The sequence below is a fragment of the Aythya ferina genome, assembly GCF_964211825.1.
Source record: "Aythya ferina genome assembly, chromosome: 1".
NCBI lineage: Eukaryota > Metazoa > Chordata > Aves > Anseriformes > Anatidae > Aythya > Aythya ferina.
The window spans coordinates 66878034-66897873 of NC_140296.1; the positions used below are offsets into that span (position 1 = coordinate 66878034).

The following is a 19840-nucleotide window of genomic DNA, read 5'->3' on the forward strand; positions in this document are numbered from 1 at the left end:
ATGGGTGACAGGTGTCTCCATGCTGAAGTTGGTTGAATCACAGGAGCCATGAACCTTCACAGCAATTGACTTGAAACATGCAAAAATGTTTTTGTTTTTGTTTTTGTTTTGTGAAAAATGCAAAGCTTGAGATGCCATTCAAGTGCTGCAAATATCCACTAAAACATCCTTTTGATTTAACTATCCTTTTAGGCATCTTCATTGACATTTAGGTGCCCTAAATAAGCCTGTTTTTCACTTATATCTGAAATATCTTAACTAATCTGAGATACAAAGCTCTAGGCAAATTGAAGTTACCAGTTTGGGCACTCATGTCTTAACCATGTCCTTCAGTATTTCTTTCACCCAGATTTAAGTCATAATACAGAGGAAGACATTATCAGCTCCCATCTATAGTACCACCTGTGCCCAACTATTGTCATTTAAATCCATGTCCAAATCCCTACGAAGACCATATTCCCCTCTTTTCTACAGTGCTTTGTTGAAAAGTAAACTTTACATAAACATATAATAATTTGATTCTTCTCTGAGCCACTAAGTACCTTGATACAGTGTTTGAAAGTGATACAAGAATGAGTGCACTGGTCCCAAAAGGAAATTTGTGGTTTGGTTCATATAAGAGCTCTGTTATTTTCTCTGGAGCAGCGCGCAGAGGACCCTAGAGATGTGAACATCACTCTTCTCTGCTCCTCATATGTCTAATGGCCTGGCTGGTGCCATTGTTTCTGTCTCTTCTTCTGACTCATAGCCCTCAACTTCTCCCCCATTGAATCGAGTTTTTGGCATTAGAGTTAGATTGTCTGCTCTGGTTAAACGATGCTGACTGGTTGAATTTCCTCTTTGACCTGAGAAATTGGATGGGCAGACACGTCTGTCTAAGCGTGCCATTGGAATCAGCTCCTCCTGGTGGTGCTTTGTTTCGAGCGGCCGTAGTCGGGGCTGGGGTCTGAACCTTACTGGGATGCCAGCCTCAGAGTTGCTTCTGGGGTGATCTGAGGGAAAAGAACAAAGAATTCATGCAATGAAGCAGAAAAAAAGAGAAACACCATGATATTGGCAAGGACAATTGAAAGGTATTCAACATTATACAGCATTATGGTTTTAAAGCCTAAAATGGAATCATTTTAAATAATTACTATAGAATAAGAGAGCAGTCAAGAATTAAAAATAACCCTAGATCTTTATTTTCATACCAAAGATGATGTTTCAGAGATGTTATTGATTTTGCCTCTACTCTGAAACCCCAGTGAAAGAAAAAATTCAGGTATCTTTCCACACCTTGTAAAGCAGCTCATGCCTTCACAGGGCAAGATCACTCCTTTATGTACATTTCAACCAATATCACAAGTATATCTAGTGCCATAGTTGAAAATAATTGTAAAACTCACTAAGAAGATGACTCTAGCACCACTGAAAATCAAGATAACCAGTCACCTGTGGTTAACAACTGGGAAGAAAACAGTTTCACCCGAAACCAGGAGTTTGACTCTAGGGCGCTTTGATTACATTGGGTGTGTCAGACCTGCTCCTACCACCTTGCAGTGCTCCAAGTACACAATTAAAATGTGACTGTGATAGGTCCTAACTCTTTTATTCTGTTGAGTTTACAAAATATACTTTGTAACTCTTCTTAGGGTTACTTCTACTCTGACTGCTCAGTAGCATATTAGTCAGTTAATTTAAAGAACAACTCCTAACACGCTGGGAAGTTTGGTGAGATAAAGACCATAAATAACAAAATTTAGACCATACCCTGCTGCAGGTAAAGCTCACATGTATTGGATACAGTCACACAGTCAAAACTTATTAGGTTATTTCAGCTTAATAACTAAGTTATTTAAAGCTTTTTTATTATTATTATTTTTAAAGATATTTTCAGATTTCAAGGACTTCTACTTAGTGCTATGAGACACTCAAGAAGGACATCAGTGTTACAAGTTTTGATTGATGTATACTGCCAAAGAAATCATTCACTTTTATGAAAGGCAGGGAGAGCTGTTGGTCAGTTTGAGGATCTATTTGTAGTCATTTCTGTCCTGTTGGTTACTAAAATTTCTGCGCATGCTATGTATGAGTTAAAACAAGCTTGCTGGAGGGTGCTTGTTCCAGGAGGACTTCAGGCATAAACAAGTGGTATTTTTCTCTCTAAAGATATATGTATTTACATGAAGTTGTCATTCTGTTTCATGTATACTGAGTATTTCTTTTCTCAGTTCCCAACTGCAATTCATCTCATCCTAATACTGATTATATGAGGGGAATTTATGGTGGTTTCCTCCTGAAGTAGACTTTTCAAGTGGTGTGAATGCTACTCTAGGGTCCAGAGATGATCATGGAATCATAGAATGTTAACTGAGTGTTCTTTTCAAAGTAAATACAACTCTGAATTATTTGACTTATTTGATTTATATACCTTTATTACTCCCCACCCTGTTTTCCCTTTAATCTGATAATTCACAGCAAGTCCCCTTTAATAGTAGGAAAGCCTTGTACTCTAGTGGAAACAAAAAAGAAGCAATAAGACAAGATTTAAATTAGTTCATTTTGAAGTATATGTTGTACAGAGATTATAAGAGAACATGTTCAGGTTTGAATTTGATATATATTTGATTTTCACAAGAACTGTACAGAATATTTTATGGAGTTTTAGGATGCCAGAAGCCAAGCCAAGAAGTACAATTATTCAAAGAGATCACAAGGCAGGTCTGAAATGTAGGGCTGAGTATTACTAAAAATGTACCTATATTCACTGCTTCAAGATTTATTCCTCACCCTGCTGAAATAACATGCCTGTTTGTGATATCAGGACTTGGTCCTTTGAAAGCATCTGAAATGCTTTCAGGTCTGAGGCTGCTGTGTAGAACAATTTGAGTCTTTCAGAAAGACTCAAAGACGCATATCCCCCACATCCTGACAAACAGAACAGAAAATAACCAGCTCTTTAAAATAAAAAAATAAAAGAAATAATAACAAAAATCCCCGTGAGTAACTTTGATCTTCCTCTCTGAATAGATCCTATGGGTTTCTGTTCTGCCTCTACCACGTGTGGGTGCACAGCACCAAGGGGATGGTTTGCCTACACAGATCTCTTTTGCTTTCATCTCTTTCAGAGCAAAACAGAAAGAGAAGAAAGAAAAAATAGTTTTGCACCTGCAGGAAAGGATCTTTGTTGTCCAGGTTTTGATACAAAGACAATGATTAAAAATATACTTTCAATCACTGTAGCTAGTTTTTCCAGAAATCAGAAGTAATTTTCAGAGGTACCCAATATATTTCAGGGTCACATAAAAAAAACTCATAAAGTAGTCAGGAAAATTATATAGGGAGATAATGCTGGACATTCAAGTGTCCTAAATTCCATACTTTCTCTGACACTGTCCTGCTATGTCTCCTTGGGCAATTCAGTGTTGCTCAATCCTTTATCTCTGTCTTCTTAATTAAGGGTTTATGGATGGGTGGTATTCTGTAGTAATACTGGTATTTCTGGACAAACTTACCATCTCATTTCAGTACTGTTTGAATTATTCTATGTCCACAATACAATATAAATACAATCACTACGGAAAGATCACAGAGAGCAAGCTGGAAAAAGGAAGAAGAGGCCAGGTAATTGCCAGGATGCCAGGGGAAAGTATCTGGGGATCATACAAGACTTATGATGAGATCTTCAGGGAAGGAACCAAAGGTGGGTAAAGGAAGGAATTAGGGTGGTTTGGGGAGTATGGGACAAGTGCAGTAAAACAGAGAGAAAAGGGGATGGAAAGGGAATGGATGCATTTAAACAGAGGCTGGTCAGGACATGTGTCTGGCCATGCCTTGCGCCAGATCAGGACAGTTTTTTCCTGTCTTCTCATTAAACTCCACATGTGTCTGTTTTCCTGAGTGAGCAGCTCCCTGTACTCTGTGCACATGTGCATGAAGGTCTGAATGCCAGCAACCAGAGGGACTGGGGCCCACTCATATTGTGTGGGTATATATCAGTGCAAAACCACTAGCAATCATCAAGCCAGAGGAGCCACTGAGTAGGACAAGAGGCTTGGGAAGCAAGTGTTGGAGCAACCATGACTATGGGACAGACACTGAAGAGGGCAGGGCTGTGAACTAGCTATCGGATGGACCAGGAGATCCAGACCAGTGACTGGAGAGAACATGGGGTGGCTACTGGTAGGGCCACAGTCTAGACCAGGTACCAGAGAGACTGGTTTGTACATATGTATCTGCATACAGGGTAAGGGGGACCCAGGAACCAGCAAAGGGGAAGACTGGGTGGCCAAGGCCACTTATGGAGGGATCTACAGTGCATGTGTATGCATACATGCGTGCATACAATTTTCCACTACCAACTCTTCATCCTGATCAGTCAGAGAAGAGAACAGGATGATACTGTTGGTGCTATGTGTTTGTGTGTGTGCTGTACTCACTGTGCTGCTCAGGGTGGTTGGTTGTGTGTATGCGTGTGTGCATACACTGAAGTATGGTGTGTGGGCATGCTGTTGGGAACTTCTGCTCAGCTTCACTGCCCACTGGCCCTGTAGGCATGGCTCTGTGTCAGCCTCGCCTCTATTAGGCTACCAGCATCAGCACCTCCTTACAGTTCTGCATGCAGCTGAGTCTGTGGGCCTGCAGGAAACAGACAATTTGCTTTCTTGGGCTTATGCACATGCCCTCATGACCAGGTCAAACTTCAGGGATCAGAGGAGAATTTGTGCAAGAAGAAAAAAAGAGAAAAGTAGGTGGTGCTGGAACAAGACAGAAACTGCAGCAGTCATGACCATATAAATGGCACAGATAAAAAGATAGGAGAGAAGGGTGTAACTCATTTAAAGAGACCAGGGATTTCCATGGCAGTGTTCATTGAGTACTGTTAAATCCACCAAACAATTGGCCAAGTATCTTTCACTACTGGAGCAGGATAGAACATAAAACATTTCCATTACCTGTAAAAGTAACGTGCCTGGCTTTTCGCCAAGTGGGCTGGCCATGGCCCTGCGGCAAGGAGAGGTAGCGTGTGCCCGTGGTGCTAGCCTGCGTACAGACAGACATGGGTTGAACTCAGCTTCGGCTCCAGTGAAAATCTGTGTCTGTTTTAATAGGCCTAGGGGTGTTTTACAGTCAGTAGAGAGAAATATGCTCTTCTAAGATTCACCTTTCCTATTTCAGGTGACAAGTATGAATAAAATGGAATTGTATCCAGCAAGAATTTATTTCTATTATTTAACAGTGATTATCTCAGCTATGCTATCCAATGCCTACATATGGTCAAACGAATCTTACCTTACTGATCCAAAGCTCAAACTGTGGTGTCAGGGTGTCAAGGCCTTTGGATCAGGCTTTTTGTGAGGCTACAAGCTCACATAGGTGTGATTATACCTTGCTTTGCACATGCCAAAACAATGAAGGTTGCATTATTTTACTACTTCTAGACATAGTATGCAATTTTTAACTGACGTATAGTGGTAGGACATTAAAAATGTGGCTGTCTACATGCTAAGTGGAATCCTTTCTTCTTAGGTGCTGCACTGGGGAGAGTATCCATTTTAATTGTAAAAAGCATATAAAAATGTGTGTCTCTTTCCCTATTTATGGAAAAGCAGAGGATTTTTTTTTTCTCTGTTTTGATTACATGAACAGCAGTTTGCAGAACAGGTACCGGTCTACCCCAAGGTAAGCTGTTTCCCTTCCTGCAACTCTGCCTCAGGCTGTGCTGCCGACGGATGAGGATTTCCTGGGCTTGTTTCTCTCTGGTGTTGGTGGGCAGGTTGTGGCGGTTGTACGACGGTGCCTGTAACAGAAAGTTCACTCTGTTAGTTTCCTTTGCACTCACAAAGTTAATTAGATAAAGCTGCACAGCCTTGTCGGTCACAGGGCCAAGGGCACGCCACAGACTTGCCATGGGTTTTTTTGGCAACTTGTGGAAAAACACAGCCTTGCACTAACCTCACTCTGCACAGCAAGGTGTGAGGACGTATGAGCACAGCTGTAAGCCCTGGACTACCCCCACTCCCAGCTGCCTGTGCTACCTCTAGGGCTGCATTTTGATGCTCTTTTTGATGCCTGCTTGAAGAGCACCATAAAACATCCACCTGCACTAGCCTGTTAACACCTCTGAGCTTTACCTCCCCCTCAGCCCTCCCCTGATCATGCAGTTGGGAGCTACAGGTATGAGGCAGGTCCAAAGAAACAAATATCTGGTTAGCCCACCCCTGAGCCTTGGTACTCATACTACTGCGCCAGAGCAAGTTGCAAACGTGACTGGGAGGTAAACATAATGCTAAGAGTACATCTCTAGAAGGAGATGCACAGCTCAGTTTCCTTTCCATATTAGGACAAATTACACCTTAAGGTTACCCTAAAGCTCAACATTTTTTAGGACAAGATTTTTAATTTATTGTTTACTTCTTGTTAAATGAAGGGAAAGAGATTAATTCTCTGCCTAAAAGAGAAAGAATCACTTAAGTTTACAAAAATGTCTTCAAATGCAGAATCTGATCTTAACTTGACTGGAATAGGTACTTTCAAAGTGGCTTGGATAAGGCAAAGCACAATCAGGCCTTCAAAGTTTAAAGTGAAGTATTAGAAGTAGTATTATTTTACTTCCAATCTTTTATTTCCAAAGCACACAGACCTCAATGCCACATAGGAAGTGACTGGCACTAATGGTCATTACTGTAATTGATTTTGAAGAGAGAGAGGTCATTTCAGCTAAGAGGCAGCCATATATGCAAATTGTTGCTGGCAAGATAAGAAATTAATATCATAAGGATAATTGGCCGTGGCAAATCAAACAATATTGGGAATGAATATCATATTAATACTGACACATTTAAATGAGCAGGGCCTAGCTTTTTCTAGCAAATGTGTGTTACACGAGCTAGTTTCATTTATCTGCATAATTTCAAGGTTATATCCTCTATATCCTCTCCCACTCCTTGCTGTATGAGAGCACTCAGTTACATATTCAGGGCCCAAGACTGAATTAAACAGATAGGATAACTTGGTCCGCAGCAAAACCAGTACAAATTTCTGCAAAACAAATCTCTGCTAAGCTTTTTTTTTTTTTTTTTTTGGGGGGGGGGGGGAACTTGTAAAATGAAACTCTGAAGGAGGTGGAATGGTGGAACTTTTTTTTTTTTTTTTCCTCTTTTGGCAAGGGGAAACTGTAACTCCCACGCAGGGGGAGGACACACCAGCCTGCCTCTCAGCTGACTTTGGGCCATGATTTACCACCTCCGCAGAAGAGTTTGGCGGCTTCTGGCGACCCGCCATCCTGCTGCCTCCCACGAAACCCTGCCAGCCTGGGAGTGATTGAAGCCCTGCCAGACTGGGGGTGCTCGGATGCTGCTTGCCCCACTCACCCCCATCCTGCTGCCACGCCACGTAGGCATCTGCTGCCAACCCAGCTTCCCAGGCATCAGCAAAGCAGGGGGTCCCTGAGGGGCCTTGTCACACCTTTGGGTCTTAAGGCTCTACTGTGGGTGGGTTGCTTGGAAAATGTGCTGTGGCTGTTGCTGAAAATACACTGTCTGAGCTACAGTGTGAGGCGGGTGGCCCGTGCAGCTGTGGGAGCACCCCAGCAGAAGCAGGTCACAGGTGATGCAGGGAGAGGACCTGGGAGGCCAGCCTTGGCCAGGGAGATCCAGCAGCCTCAGAAAGGCCATTTCTGAGATGCAGGTAGCTGTACAGTGAGGGAAGCCTGACCTCTACAGCTCACTCCTGGATTTTCCTGGATTTTTCTGCTGCTCTCAAGTGTGAAAAGCTGATGGAAAAACCTGCTTTTTTTGTTTTCCACTGGGTAGCAAGCTCTGAGGCTGGCCTCCTTCCCTTCATTGTACAGCCATGGGCTGGTCCCACCACTAACACTGCCCTTGCCATGAGGTAAGGAGGGCAAACAAGAGCTTTTGGTCCGCAAACACTGCGCAATAGAAGGCGACTCACACACCCTTTGTCGCACTTGGTATAGGTTATGTGTCAGGACATTTCTCATGGACTCCACCTCAGCAGGGGAGAGCCTGTGCACACGCCGATTTCTACAGCTCCTGGAAATAAAGGAGAAGTTTAATTATGACATTAGGTTGGTGAAATGCTAGTGCTATGAAATGATGCATGAGCTGCTTTTTGTATTAGGACAGAAGGCAGCGAAGAGCCTTTCAGTAACCAGTGACGGCACAAAATCATCCAAAGCTGAATGAACAATGTCAGGCTTGGCTCCTTCCCAGGTTTTATCAAAACACTGGGCAGTCAGAGCAAATCCACAGCCTTTATAGAGCTGACAGCAGACAAGTTTCCTTGTCCTTCAAAGTGCTTTAGAAGGAAGTTCATAATTAAGGATTAGATTGGGCAACCAACAGGAAGGTATTGCAATTTCCTCCATTTGAATCTGTTCATCATGGCGTAACAGTCTGGGCCTTGCTGTCCTGCTGGTTTTAACTCCTCTGAGAAACCATGGTACATCCTTAAGAGATAAAACACACCCTGACTAGAGTCCAAAAGACCTCTCTGTGGCTAAAGGAACATATAGGATTTCCTTGGTACTAAACCTGTTTCTCCATTTAAAATAAAAGAACTACCTAAGAGATAGCAATCTTTGCATTTTTAGCAAACTGGGACAAGAAGCTGACAGTCATTTGTAACTGCCTGTCCTTTTCACTAGCAAAACAATACATGAAGGCTGCTGTGAAATGTTAACTGGACCTGCTAAGTCAGTCAATCTGTGTGAGAGTTAGTGTTCGGCTCAATTCCCAAGAAAAGAAAGGGAAACAGATAGTCATCATCCAGGATGAATCAGTTTGAGTTCATCTTGTTGTTTCTGGTTTTTCCCTTTCTCCATTTTTTTCTTTTCTCTTGTTTAAAATTTTATCCTAAATCTTTATTTTCAGCTCAGTGATGTCTTTTAAGTTCTGTCTGTAAATTGTGCAATTAAGGAAGGGATTGTTATCAACATACAGTATTGCCACAGTTTTGTGTATATTTATTTTTTACTCCTTCTGAAATAAAATAACTTTTAACGGCAAAGGAAATTAGATTCAAACAAAACTAAGATTATACTGTAATCATAGGGAAAAAGTTTGAATTTTGCAATTGCAGCTAATTGAACAATGTTACCACAATTTCATGCTATAATCTAAGAAGACACAGGGAGAGAAATGGACTCTTTTCCTGGCTTTGACTAGAAATCTTATCCTGGCTTTGAGAAATCCTTCCCAACAAATGTATGATGGACACAGATCAGTTCTCAGCACCAGCAACAATAACAAACCTAGATATTTACCAGCAAGGAAGAAAGACAACCACAACCACATAATTTCAGTCCAGCTCGTGTTTTTGGTTGATTGGTTAGTTAGCTTTTTGCTTGCTTTCATTTCTCAGGGTTACCACTGAGAGGATCCAGGGATTCCTCCAAGTTCCCAGGTGAGCACTTTCAATGCACCTTTATTCCATACTGGGTCTGGCATGTCCTAGGCTGTAGGACGGCCCATGTATGCTACTTTCCAAGAAAGGAAGTCAGCCTCTCTGCTGTCAGCAGCCCCTTGCAAACATAAGCATAGCCCCTGGGGACTAATGGCAATCTAATTGCAATCAGCTGGTCAACCAGTACTGGTATATGAAATGCAGCATTTATGTAATGTAAATTGAACATCCATAGTCAGTGCAAGTGGTGTAAATGTCACAGGGAGTAACTGCCTCTCACATCCTCACTTCACCAAATGTCTCCATAGGGTCTTTACACCTTGCTGTTGGGAATAACTAGGAAAAGTGGTGAGTAGAACTTCAGCAAGACATCAGATAATCTCTTTACCTTTCCAGTTGCATACCTGACCTGTCCACATGCCAGTACAGAAGAGGAGGCCATTCCTAAGCCATTTAAAAGCTTATTGCATATCTTTTAAAGTGACATATAAAATCAATAAAATTCCCCAAGTTTTGCTGAGCTGGAATAGCAAGAGAACAAACAGCAGGAAGATAATGTGCCTTGTTTTGAAGCAGAAATAAAAAGTATGCATTCTTTCCATGGGATTAGATATTAACCTACAAAACTGATAACAAGACATACATATGGTAATAAAGAACGGGTTGCTTTGAAATTTTGCAATATATAATACATTTAAAAAACTTTTTTTTTTTTTAAATTGTATTTTACCAAACCCATAAAGCAACCATTATTGAAAATATTTATTTGTTCTTATTAAAACCTTTAGAATGTTAATGACAAAGAATGGCACAGGCAATATAGTTGCAAAGGAAATATTGAATTGATACTATGCCACGGAAACTGCCTCTCTCTGCATAATGAAGACCATGACAGTATCTCTTCTTAAGACATGGAGATAGTTGATACAGGGAGGAAATAAAATTCCTTCCACAATGCTTGTAAAATTATTTTTTATGTATTTTATCCAAAATTTTGAACTTTGTGAACTCTCCACCAATCTTCACTTACCCTATGAAGGAAGTAGTATTCACCAGGCACAGCTCTTGCACAGCTGCACCATCACAAAAGACAAAATGCCATTTTATTCTGATCTCTACTGTATTGATACTCTGTAAGATTTACTTTTACAAAAGTCCATATTGCAGTAATATGAATCCAGCATTAATTAAACTCAGAGTTGATTCATCTCTGTCTCTCTAATGGGCATTCCTAGGGTATAATTCCAAAATAAAACCATAAAAACACAGTTTTGATAATATTTGCTTGGCTATGCTTTTGTCTTCAAAATTCTTATTTCTAAGGTTAATATTCTCCAAGCCATCATAACATAATGCTCTATTTTCATTTACATGTGGATTTTTTGTTGCACGGCATGTGGACAAATTTCTACAATCTGCACTGGAAATGCTTAGTGCATATTGAATACCCACTCCACCTGCAGGATTCACACCGGCATGAATGCAATTTCTGAGCACAGAGTTTATCTACAGTGATGGACATCCACCTTGATTGTTATAGAGTATTTCCCCTCATGTCCCTAAACGCTGCAAAGTGATCAGAAATGCTGATGAGTTTTTTTTTACTACTATAGCACCACAAATATTGCTATACATGATATAGATTGGAATATGATTTAAAATCTCCATTGCTTATGACCAGATTTTTGTATGCTGACTGAGGATAGCTTAGTTATAAGCCAGCTCAGTGAGAAAAATCAAATCATTTATGCATACTTCCATTAAGAAACATTTTAGTCTTTAGCAGATTTACTTAATCACTCAGGAGAATGGAGTTATAAGAACTGCTGCATTGTCTCAGACCAAAGACACAACTATCTCACTATCCTGTCTCCTCCAGGGTTCCTCAGTGGACACTTACTGAAGAACAGAGCTGTGAAAACTTGTATTTTCCTAACACTCTCACAGCCTCCAAGGATCAGAAAGGTTCTGAGTCACTTTTTTTTTTTTTTAAAGGTGACATTTTATTTTTAAAAAGTCTGTCTCAAGAGGAAAATCTGTAAATCAGAGGCTGATGCACAGTGGAATTTTATTACAGTTTAAAGTAAAGATGGCAAAATCTAGTCTGTCATATTCTATTTATTATAGAATATTTTTCAGTCTAAATGCTTATCTCGGGAGAGAATTTTTGAACCACTCTAAAGCAATTTGTCTTATTTTCTTTTTCTCTCAAGAAAAGAAGAGGAAAGTGGTTTGTTTGCCATAGACTGTCTACCAGCCTTTCACATTTACTCTTGGCTCAGAGCAGTTAAGGGAATACAGCAGACAGAAAGGAGCCTGACAGACATGCAATCTCTTTTAATATCATCCATTCAGCAAAGAACAACTTAGAAAGAAAAGAGCTAGGTCTTACGTTGCAAGCTGACATAAGTTTCAAGAAAGCAGATGAATTTTGATGTGATTATGCCAAACAGTTTCAAGAGAGATTTTAGTTTAAATTCCTGTTGTTATTTGAACTTTCTGGTGTGGGGTGAGAGAAACAGTCAGTAAAGAAAATATGCTGGGCCTTGCCAGAGGCTGCTGCAAAATAGAAAGGACATACACTTTGGGAGAACTAGCATTCATTTAGCACACTATTGAGAAACTAGACAACTGCATTGGTGTAAATTACTCATTTTCCATACTGAAAATCCAAGGTAAGGTTTAGAAAGTGTTCTCTATAATTCTTTCTGTCTTTTTTTTTTATTTTCTTCTCTGAAACCATGTTCTGGCCAAAGTGGGTATGGAAGTATCAAAATATAGCAGAATGATTTGAGGGACAGGAACGTGAAATAGCAAAAACTGCAAATGCTAGAAGGAAAACTGTTCTCTTCTCATTGGGATATTGGAGTCAAGACCTTTTCTCTAGCCTCTCCTTCAGTTCTCTTACCAGCTGGCAGTGATGAATAAAGCGCATCGGTCAGCACACTGAAGGTTACTGTCCCCTCAAACCACTGCTGTGATTCAAAACAGTGAGAGTGGCCTTTACACCTGACTTGTGTTTCTTCTTCTGAATTGCCCATCACTTAAAAATAAATAAATAAATAAATAAAAAGTAATTTTCAATCTGTCAGCAAAGAACCGATGTACAAATATGAGTGCCAGCCCAAAACAACACATTCCCATGACTTTTTTTTTTTTTTTTCCCCCATACTTTTTTGTTAAAATCACAAAGTCCTTTGGGTGTTGCTTGATTTTTATTGCCTTCCCTCCTATCCCACTCAGCTCCACAAAGGATGAAGAGGTCAGTACTCACTGTAAAGAAGCTGTGGATGATTTTGAAATTTCCATGGCATTCTCAGCCATCTCTATGGCCAGTTTTATCTCCATCTTTTTGTATAATGACACAAGGCTGGATTTGGGTTGATGCTCCCGAATTAAAATTTTCTTCAAATACTTATTGTCAAACTTCTTAAATCTGCAAAAGAGAAGTTAAAAATGAAGTGTAAAAAAGTGAAATGTGTTTTTATTTCTGTAGGTCAAGCTGATCTTCATTCAAATGTGCACATCTATAATTCACCAGTGGAAACTGTATCCAAATTAAAGGCACCTGTGGACTCCTGAAGAGCAAGTGAACAGAGACCTTTAGGGGGACATTTGGCATGGTCTGGTGGTCCACAGAGATTGTAAAGCCCACTGGACAAAAGAAAGAAACAATCTGCAATCAAAGCAAAGAAGAGGACTGGGTATGTGTTTATATAACACTGCCACATTTGTAAGAAAAGAATATGGCCAGTCTCCATGCTTTCATACAAATGTTGTATTCTAATAGAACATAACAGCAGCAGCTGCTCTTACAGTAATCCTGGCCTATTCAGCCAGCCACCAATAATGCTTCAAATGGCCCAGTAGTTACAGTAGTTTGGGCACATTATGTTGATGATAATTTTGAATCCCAACAATTAGGCTGGATAAAATATATTTCTTTGTATTCTGAATGACAGAAAAATTGAATGGACCACAAAATACTATGTGCACGCATGCTGCAGATTGTAAAGTATCTCTGATGTATGACATAATTTGAATGTGAATGTATGTGTGTGCTTTGGAACAGGTATCTATTTTCAGGCAGATGTTTAGCAGAACAGCAGATCTTATAAGTTTCTTTCAAAGGAACGGTTTACCACAGCAAGATAATGCTTTCCACAATGCTAAGAAAAGGAATAGAATTTTGTACATTTTCTCTAAACATGACTGGTCTTCATTCTTCCTCAAATAATAGAGAGAAGTACATTAATGTTTCGGTTGGGATTGAAGCTCTTTATATATATATATATAATTATTATTTTCAGAAATCAACCTGAAGTGTCATCACTAAGGTAATTAATTCTGATACACATATGCTAAGCATTTTTGAAGTTACACAGGAAAGTCTAGGGAATATTTTTTAATACAATCTTCTTACATTTTTTTTTTTTTTACATATATACAATGTGTCATTGGAATCTGCCCATGAACAGAAACATTACATTTATGAAAAAAAATAAATAAAAATGGACAAATGTCTCTTATCAAAGCATACGCGTAGATGTGAGATAAGTGGAAATAATATTTTATCTTACTGAAATTTGAAATGCTGTTATTTCAATTAAATTACTGTTCTAAGAGGGATTTGTTTAGCTTATTGACTGCACAGGCAGTGGTGCTGCCCCAGTGGCTGCTCTAAAGCTATCTATCTCTACTGTGAGAGCCAAGAAGACATTAGAAGGCATTTAGCTTCCAGGTCCAGGTATGCGCCCTAGATACATCAGCATACCCTGTAGGAATGAGAACTGAATACAGACCAACCTTCTTCCCACTCCTAATTCTTGATTTTTACAAGGAGAAACCTAGTCATGAAGGGAACTTCCACATGTCCCAGCAAACACCCAGTCTAGATTACTGGGGTCCAGTGCTGAGTGGTGAGCTGGAGGTCTCAGACACAGAAGTCTAGGCATGATCTTAGGGATAACACAGTCCATAGCATCAAAATATGATGTCTGTGGAAAAGATTAGTCTATCTTCACAACATTAACATGTTGAGGTGGAGGCCAACATGATTGCACAGTGCCTTTGGGGAAGAAGGCAGCTTAGAATCCCAGGTTGATTTCTTCTGAGCAATGCCTGAAAGATCCACAAAACTTGACAATATCACCTCATCCTGCTTATAGAAGACAGCACAGGTCCTGTGTTTTAGGGCTACTAAGATGATTAGAGGACTGGAGCACCTGCCATATTATGACAGGCTGAGAGAGCTGGGCCTGTTTAGCCTGGAAAAGAGAAGACTGAGGAGACACCTCATCAATGTGTACAAATATTTGAAGGAAGGGTGCCAAGAGGATGGAGCCAGTCTCTTCTTAGTTGTGCCCTGCAACAGGCAACAGGCACAAACTGAAGCACAGAAGGTTCTGGCTCAATATGAGACGGCACTTCTTTACTGTGAGGGTGACAGAGCACTGGCAGAGGTTACTCGGAGAGGTTGTGGATTCTCCTTCTCTGGAGATATTCAAACCCCTCCTGGATGCCATCCTGTGTAATGTGCTCTAGGTGATCCTGCTTATCAGGGTGGTAGAACTTAGAGGTCCCTTCCAATCTTAGCCATTTGTGGATTCTGTGATTCTGTGATTTCCTGGGTGAAGACCTGAATGAAAGTATATGCCTGTGCTACTCGATATTTAAATGCCAACATTTCCTCCACTATTTTTTTTTTTTAATTTTGAATATAACTAATTACAAAGGTTTGTAAGGAAAAATTAGTAATTCTTTAATCTGTACTCACCTACAAGGGATTGTATTTGCCTTGGAGGCTTATAGAGAAAGACAGTGAAGCACTGACACCATACACATCTTCCATTCCAAATCTCAACCTAAAGGAACACTGCCATAGACCAAAGATTTATGCCAAAGCTATATGCATAGTCTGATGCCTGCAGCATGAATTTATCTGCTATGTTTTTTTTTTTCTTTCAGAAGGCTCATTTTCTCCCTGTTTGTGCAGAAGCAATTTAGCAGACAATATATGGGCACTGCAGTCCCAAGAGATAGCGATTACTCAGGAGTTCACTTTTTAAAAACAGATATTGCATACGTCCCCAATATTATCATACTATTTTAGCCTCATGGGGCACAAGATGGATTTCTTATTCTATTTACCTTTTGTATTTTACATCACAGATGATAGGTTATTTTATTATAACAGTCTGCAGTAAGAGATGCTTACTTATCTCTCAGCTGATAATGACTCCAATGTCCACATACGTCTTCAATACCAGCCTTGAAGTGATCCATCAACTGGAGAAACAAACACGGAAGAAATCTAAGTGGCCATTATGAGAAAATAATGTCACCACAAATATGCAACTGTTGACAGGATTTTCTTTCTATTTTTTTTTCTTTTTTAAATGGGAAGGGTGAGTTAATTCTGAAAATAACTACATTTTTCTAAAAATCAAGGCAAATATCCCACTGTGCTTGGCTGCTGTGGCAATATTTTGATTGAGGTGGCAGTTCTGTCAGTCTGATGTCATCTCACCATCACCTAACAAAATACAAAACTGAGTAAAGGACTGTACACAGTGGAAAACAATACTGAGCATCTAAATTGCATGGTCCTTTTTGTCTACTGAGACCAAAACCAAAATTATTGGATATGCCACCTAGGTCTTCTTTCTGTATGTGTGACATCCCTCTGCATGTGTGGGGCCAGGTACTCCACACTTTAGCCCTTGCCATGACCTGAAAATTCCCTGATTTTGTATATTGTCATGAGATTGGCAAGTTCATCACTGCTAAGTATCAGAATTTTCAGTCATCTTCTGTCCATTTCTAGCATTACAGAAACAGACAGAAAACGACCAGTTCTTCCATATGTATAGTTGTAAGTGGTGCTTTTGAACAATTACCATTCAAAGGTAAGTGCAAAGGTTGGAATAGCAAGAATTAAATTCAATTCAAATTCAAATCAGCTCTGGTTTTGCTAATGTTTTTTGAATGTGTTTAATTTTAAGGCACGATCATTTTGTTAATTTCAGATATATTCCCTGGAGTAAAAATAAAAGTGTATGCATATTTTGCCTAGTGTTGCTAAGTTAGTTTGAGCAGTTTTCTATTATTTTATACATAGGTAATTTGAGAGCTAAAGCAAATGTTTGAAAGGGAAAAAGATTGTTATTCAGAATTAAATTTGCAGACCAATGGTTCAACCCTTTTCACTTCACCAAAACATGATTAAGACTTTTAAGGTGTCAATGTGTTTATAATCAATCAAAAGATGGCAACAAAGGTGTCTAACAAATCTGTCTGGAAAGGATGATAAATGCATTTTGTAAATGCTGCTTTTATGTACCTGTCCCACCATGGTCACAAGTATCTAGATGTAAGAGCCCTGCTATGCCATGTCAGTTACAGTACTGTATTATTATAACGTGACAGTCACTATGAATACAAAAGAACTATCACATTTTAGAATATTATGCCTAGGTTTCCCTCCAAATGTTCTAAAAAGCATAAGAAGCCCAAATTCAGTAAATGCCGGGGCTACCAAATACATCCTTTAATCCATTTCTTTCTGAACACCCTACCTTTTCTTTTTAGGCTATTATTTACTGATATTAAAAACTTACTCTCATGTGAATTTCTTCATTGATGGACTCCTTTTTGTTGGTCTTTTTAACATCTAGATATCTGACCAATGGTCCAATTGTGATTCCCTGCATTTGGAACAGTAAGTTGAAGTGTTAATAATACCTCAAAAATTAAAGCAGAAAGCAAGAAAATGGATTTCATTTTAATCAGTCAGAAAAGCTGTCTTAGACAGGATAATGATTGGTTACAACAGGAGAGGATTAAAACTCAAAAACAAAAACTAAAAAATGTGTACCTATATTTTAATCAAGACTGTGTTTATCAACATGTATTAACCACATAAAGTAACTGACTCATTGCCAACTTTCACCAAAACAGCACTCAGTTGGAAGAAGGCATTGTCTTTGTGAGGTCCTTATGGTCTTAAAAACTCTTACTTCTATATTTTCAGAATTAAGCATTTTGGTTTGGTTTGATTTGGCTTGGTTCTTTTTTTGTTTTGTTTTTCATGTAGAAACCATTTTTAGCTGTTCCTGATTCTCTATTGCACTACTAGAGAATCTAGCATTTAAAAAAGGGAAATAGAAACAAAACTGGTTTTATGAAAACATTCCGATGGGATCTAAATGCCTAAACACTATTATGCTGAGGTGCATAGTGCTCTATGGACACCCTAGAGTATCTGAGTTATTTGTAGGGGAAAATAAAAAGTATGAGACATCCAGAAGATCCAGTTCCTCCTTGTGCAGCAGTGTAAACCAAGTGGAATGACCTGGTCACCTTGGTTTTGTGAAAGCAATACATTAAGCAATACATCCACTTACCTGGATGAACACTGTAAAGTATATAACTACAAGTGTAGCAGTAATGAACAAATTTTTCCTTGGAAAGAGGTTCACTGGGAGTAAGAACGCAAGAGAGAAGCTGCTGGCTCCTCGAAGACCACTGTAGGAAATAATGAGTTGGTCTTTCACAGTGAAGGGATACGTTCGGAACTTGTTACTGATATAGAAGAGAGCAAATACGCCTAAGAAGGCAAAACAAACAAACAAACAAACAAACCCCAATTGTTATTAAGAAAGCAGAAAAAGAAAATATTCAAAGCAAAACAAAACATGTTTTGTCTCAGGCAGCAGTTGACAGACCTTTCTTTTCAATTTTTGGTTCTTGTAGCTTCTCTTTGACCAAATATTTAATCTTTGTGTGAAAAAGTCCTAGAAAAGTGTTTATTAACTGCTTCAAGTTTTAAATTCTCATATGGGTTTAGAAGTGAGATTAGGGGAAAAGATTTACTTCCTGTCTTTATGTTGCACTTCTCTGAAGTGTTCTGGACACAAAATAAACCACTAGATGAGAGTTTTTTCCCGTGCCTTCCCTTGCAATGTTTCCTGCTTTCACACAGTGTCTGCCCAAAGTGTTTGAACAATTCTTTACCAACAAATCCTGTGGATAGGTTCACTGAAAGGCAGAGTAATAACATTTTAATTTTTAATCCTCTGGCTTTCTGTCTCTGTAATTCTCTGTTTATTTCTCAGATTTCATTTTGCTTTCAATAAATGTCAATAAAAGTTAAAATTAGTCAGACAGCCTGTGGCTATGTAAGGACTGGTGTTTTTTTATCCTATGATTTGTGTGTGATTTGTGTGGAAACGTATATTGCTAAAGTAAATATTGAAAAATCATGATAATTACTGGTGTTATTTTACTCTGTATTCACTGATAAATTCAGTGAATTATTTTGGGTAAGGCTAGTAGCACTAGCTTTAGATATGTATGGTAGTTTAACATTGATGGGCAGCTAAGCACCACAACACCAAATCTCTCATTGCCTCTCCTCAGAAGGACAGGGGGAGAAAATATAATGAAAACAAAAGCAAACTTGTGGGTTGAGATAAGGACAGGAAGATCACTCAGTTACTGTTATGGGCAAAACAGACTCAGCACAGGGAGATTAATGAAATGTATTGCTTGTTGCCATCAGACTTGAGCAGTGCAAAGATAAAAGGAAACTACAAACACCTTTCCCCCATCCACCCTCTTCTACTTCCTTCCCCCAAGCAGCAAAGGGGTATGAGGAATGGGGGCTGCGGTCAATCCCTTCGTCTCCACCGCTCCTTCACAGTCACTCTCTGCCCCTGCTCCACATGGGGTCCATCCCATGGGATGCCATCCTTCCTGAACTAAGCCTATGGGGGCTGCCCACAGGCAGCAGCTCTTCAAGAACTGCTCCCACATGTCTCCATACGACAGGGTCCATCCCCAGGAGCAAACTGCTCCAGCACGGGGCCCCAAGGGCAGCAGCTCCCCCCAGACTCCTGCTCCTGTGGGTGCTCCTCCACAGGCTGCAGCATGGAGATCTGCTCCATGTGGGACCCATGGGCTGCAGGGGGACAGCCTGCTCCAACAGGGCCTCTCCACAAGTCGCACGGGAACTGCTGCTGTGTGCCTGGAGCACCTCCTGCCCTCCTTCTGAATTGACTTTGGTGCCTGCTTCTCTCACATTGTCTCACTCCTGTATCCCAGCTGCTGTTGCACAACAGGTTTTTCTCTTTCTTAAATATGATTCCGAAGAGTCACAACTAGAATCACATATTGGCTTGGCTCTGGCCAGCAGCAGGTCCCTTTTGGAGCCTTCTGGAACTGGCTCTGATCTGACATGGGGCAGCTGCTGGGCTCTGCTCACAGAAGCCACCCCTGGAGCACCTCCCAGTACAAAACCCTGGCTGCATAAACCAATACATTATGCTAGATAATCAACTACTCAGACCGAAACTGTGTTATGTGTCACCCTCAAACCAATTCTTTTTACCTTATTCAAGCTTCAGAGAAAATGATGCAATCATTTTAGCAA

The 19840-nt window shown here is 39.9% G+C and overlaps 1 protein-coding gene across 1 annotated transcript in view; it reads right to left on the reverse strand.

Annotated features, from left to right (window-relative positions):
- Window positions 1–282: 282 nt before the first annotated feature.
- Window positions 283–19840, reverse strand: part of SLC9A4 (solute carrier family 9 member A4) — a 34331-nt gene continuing 14773 nt past the window's right edge. Inside the window, exons 5-12 of the mRNA XM_084505614.1 lie at window positions 17814–18016; window positions 17028–17114; window positions 15626–15696; window positions 12683–12844; window positions 7940–8036; window positions 5651–5782; window positions 4938–5025; window positions 283–992 (exon numbers count right to left, since the gene is read on the reverse strand). Of these exons, the coding sequence (XP_084361740.1) occupies window positions 691–992; window positions 4938–5025; window positions 5651–5782; window positions 7940–8036; window positions 12683–12844; window positions 15626–15696; window positions 17028–17114; window positions 17814–18016 (1142 nt within the window). The 3' untranslated portion in view covers window positions 283–690. The remainder of the gene's footprint in view (window positions 993–4937; window positions 5026–5650; window positions 5783–7939; window positions 8037–12682; window positions 12845–15625; window positions 15697–17027; window positions 17115–17813; window positions 18017–19840) is intronic.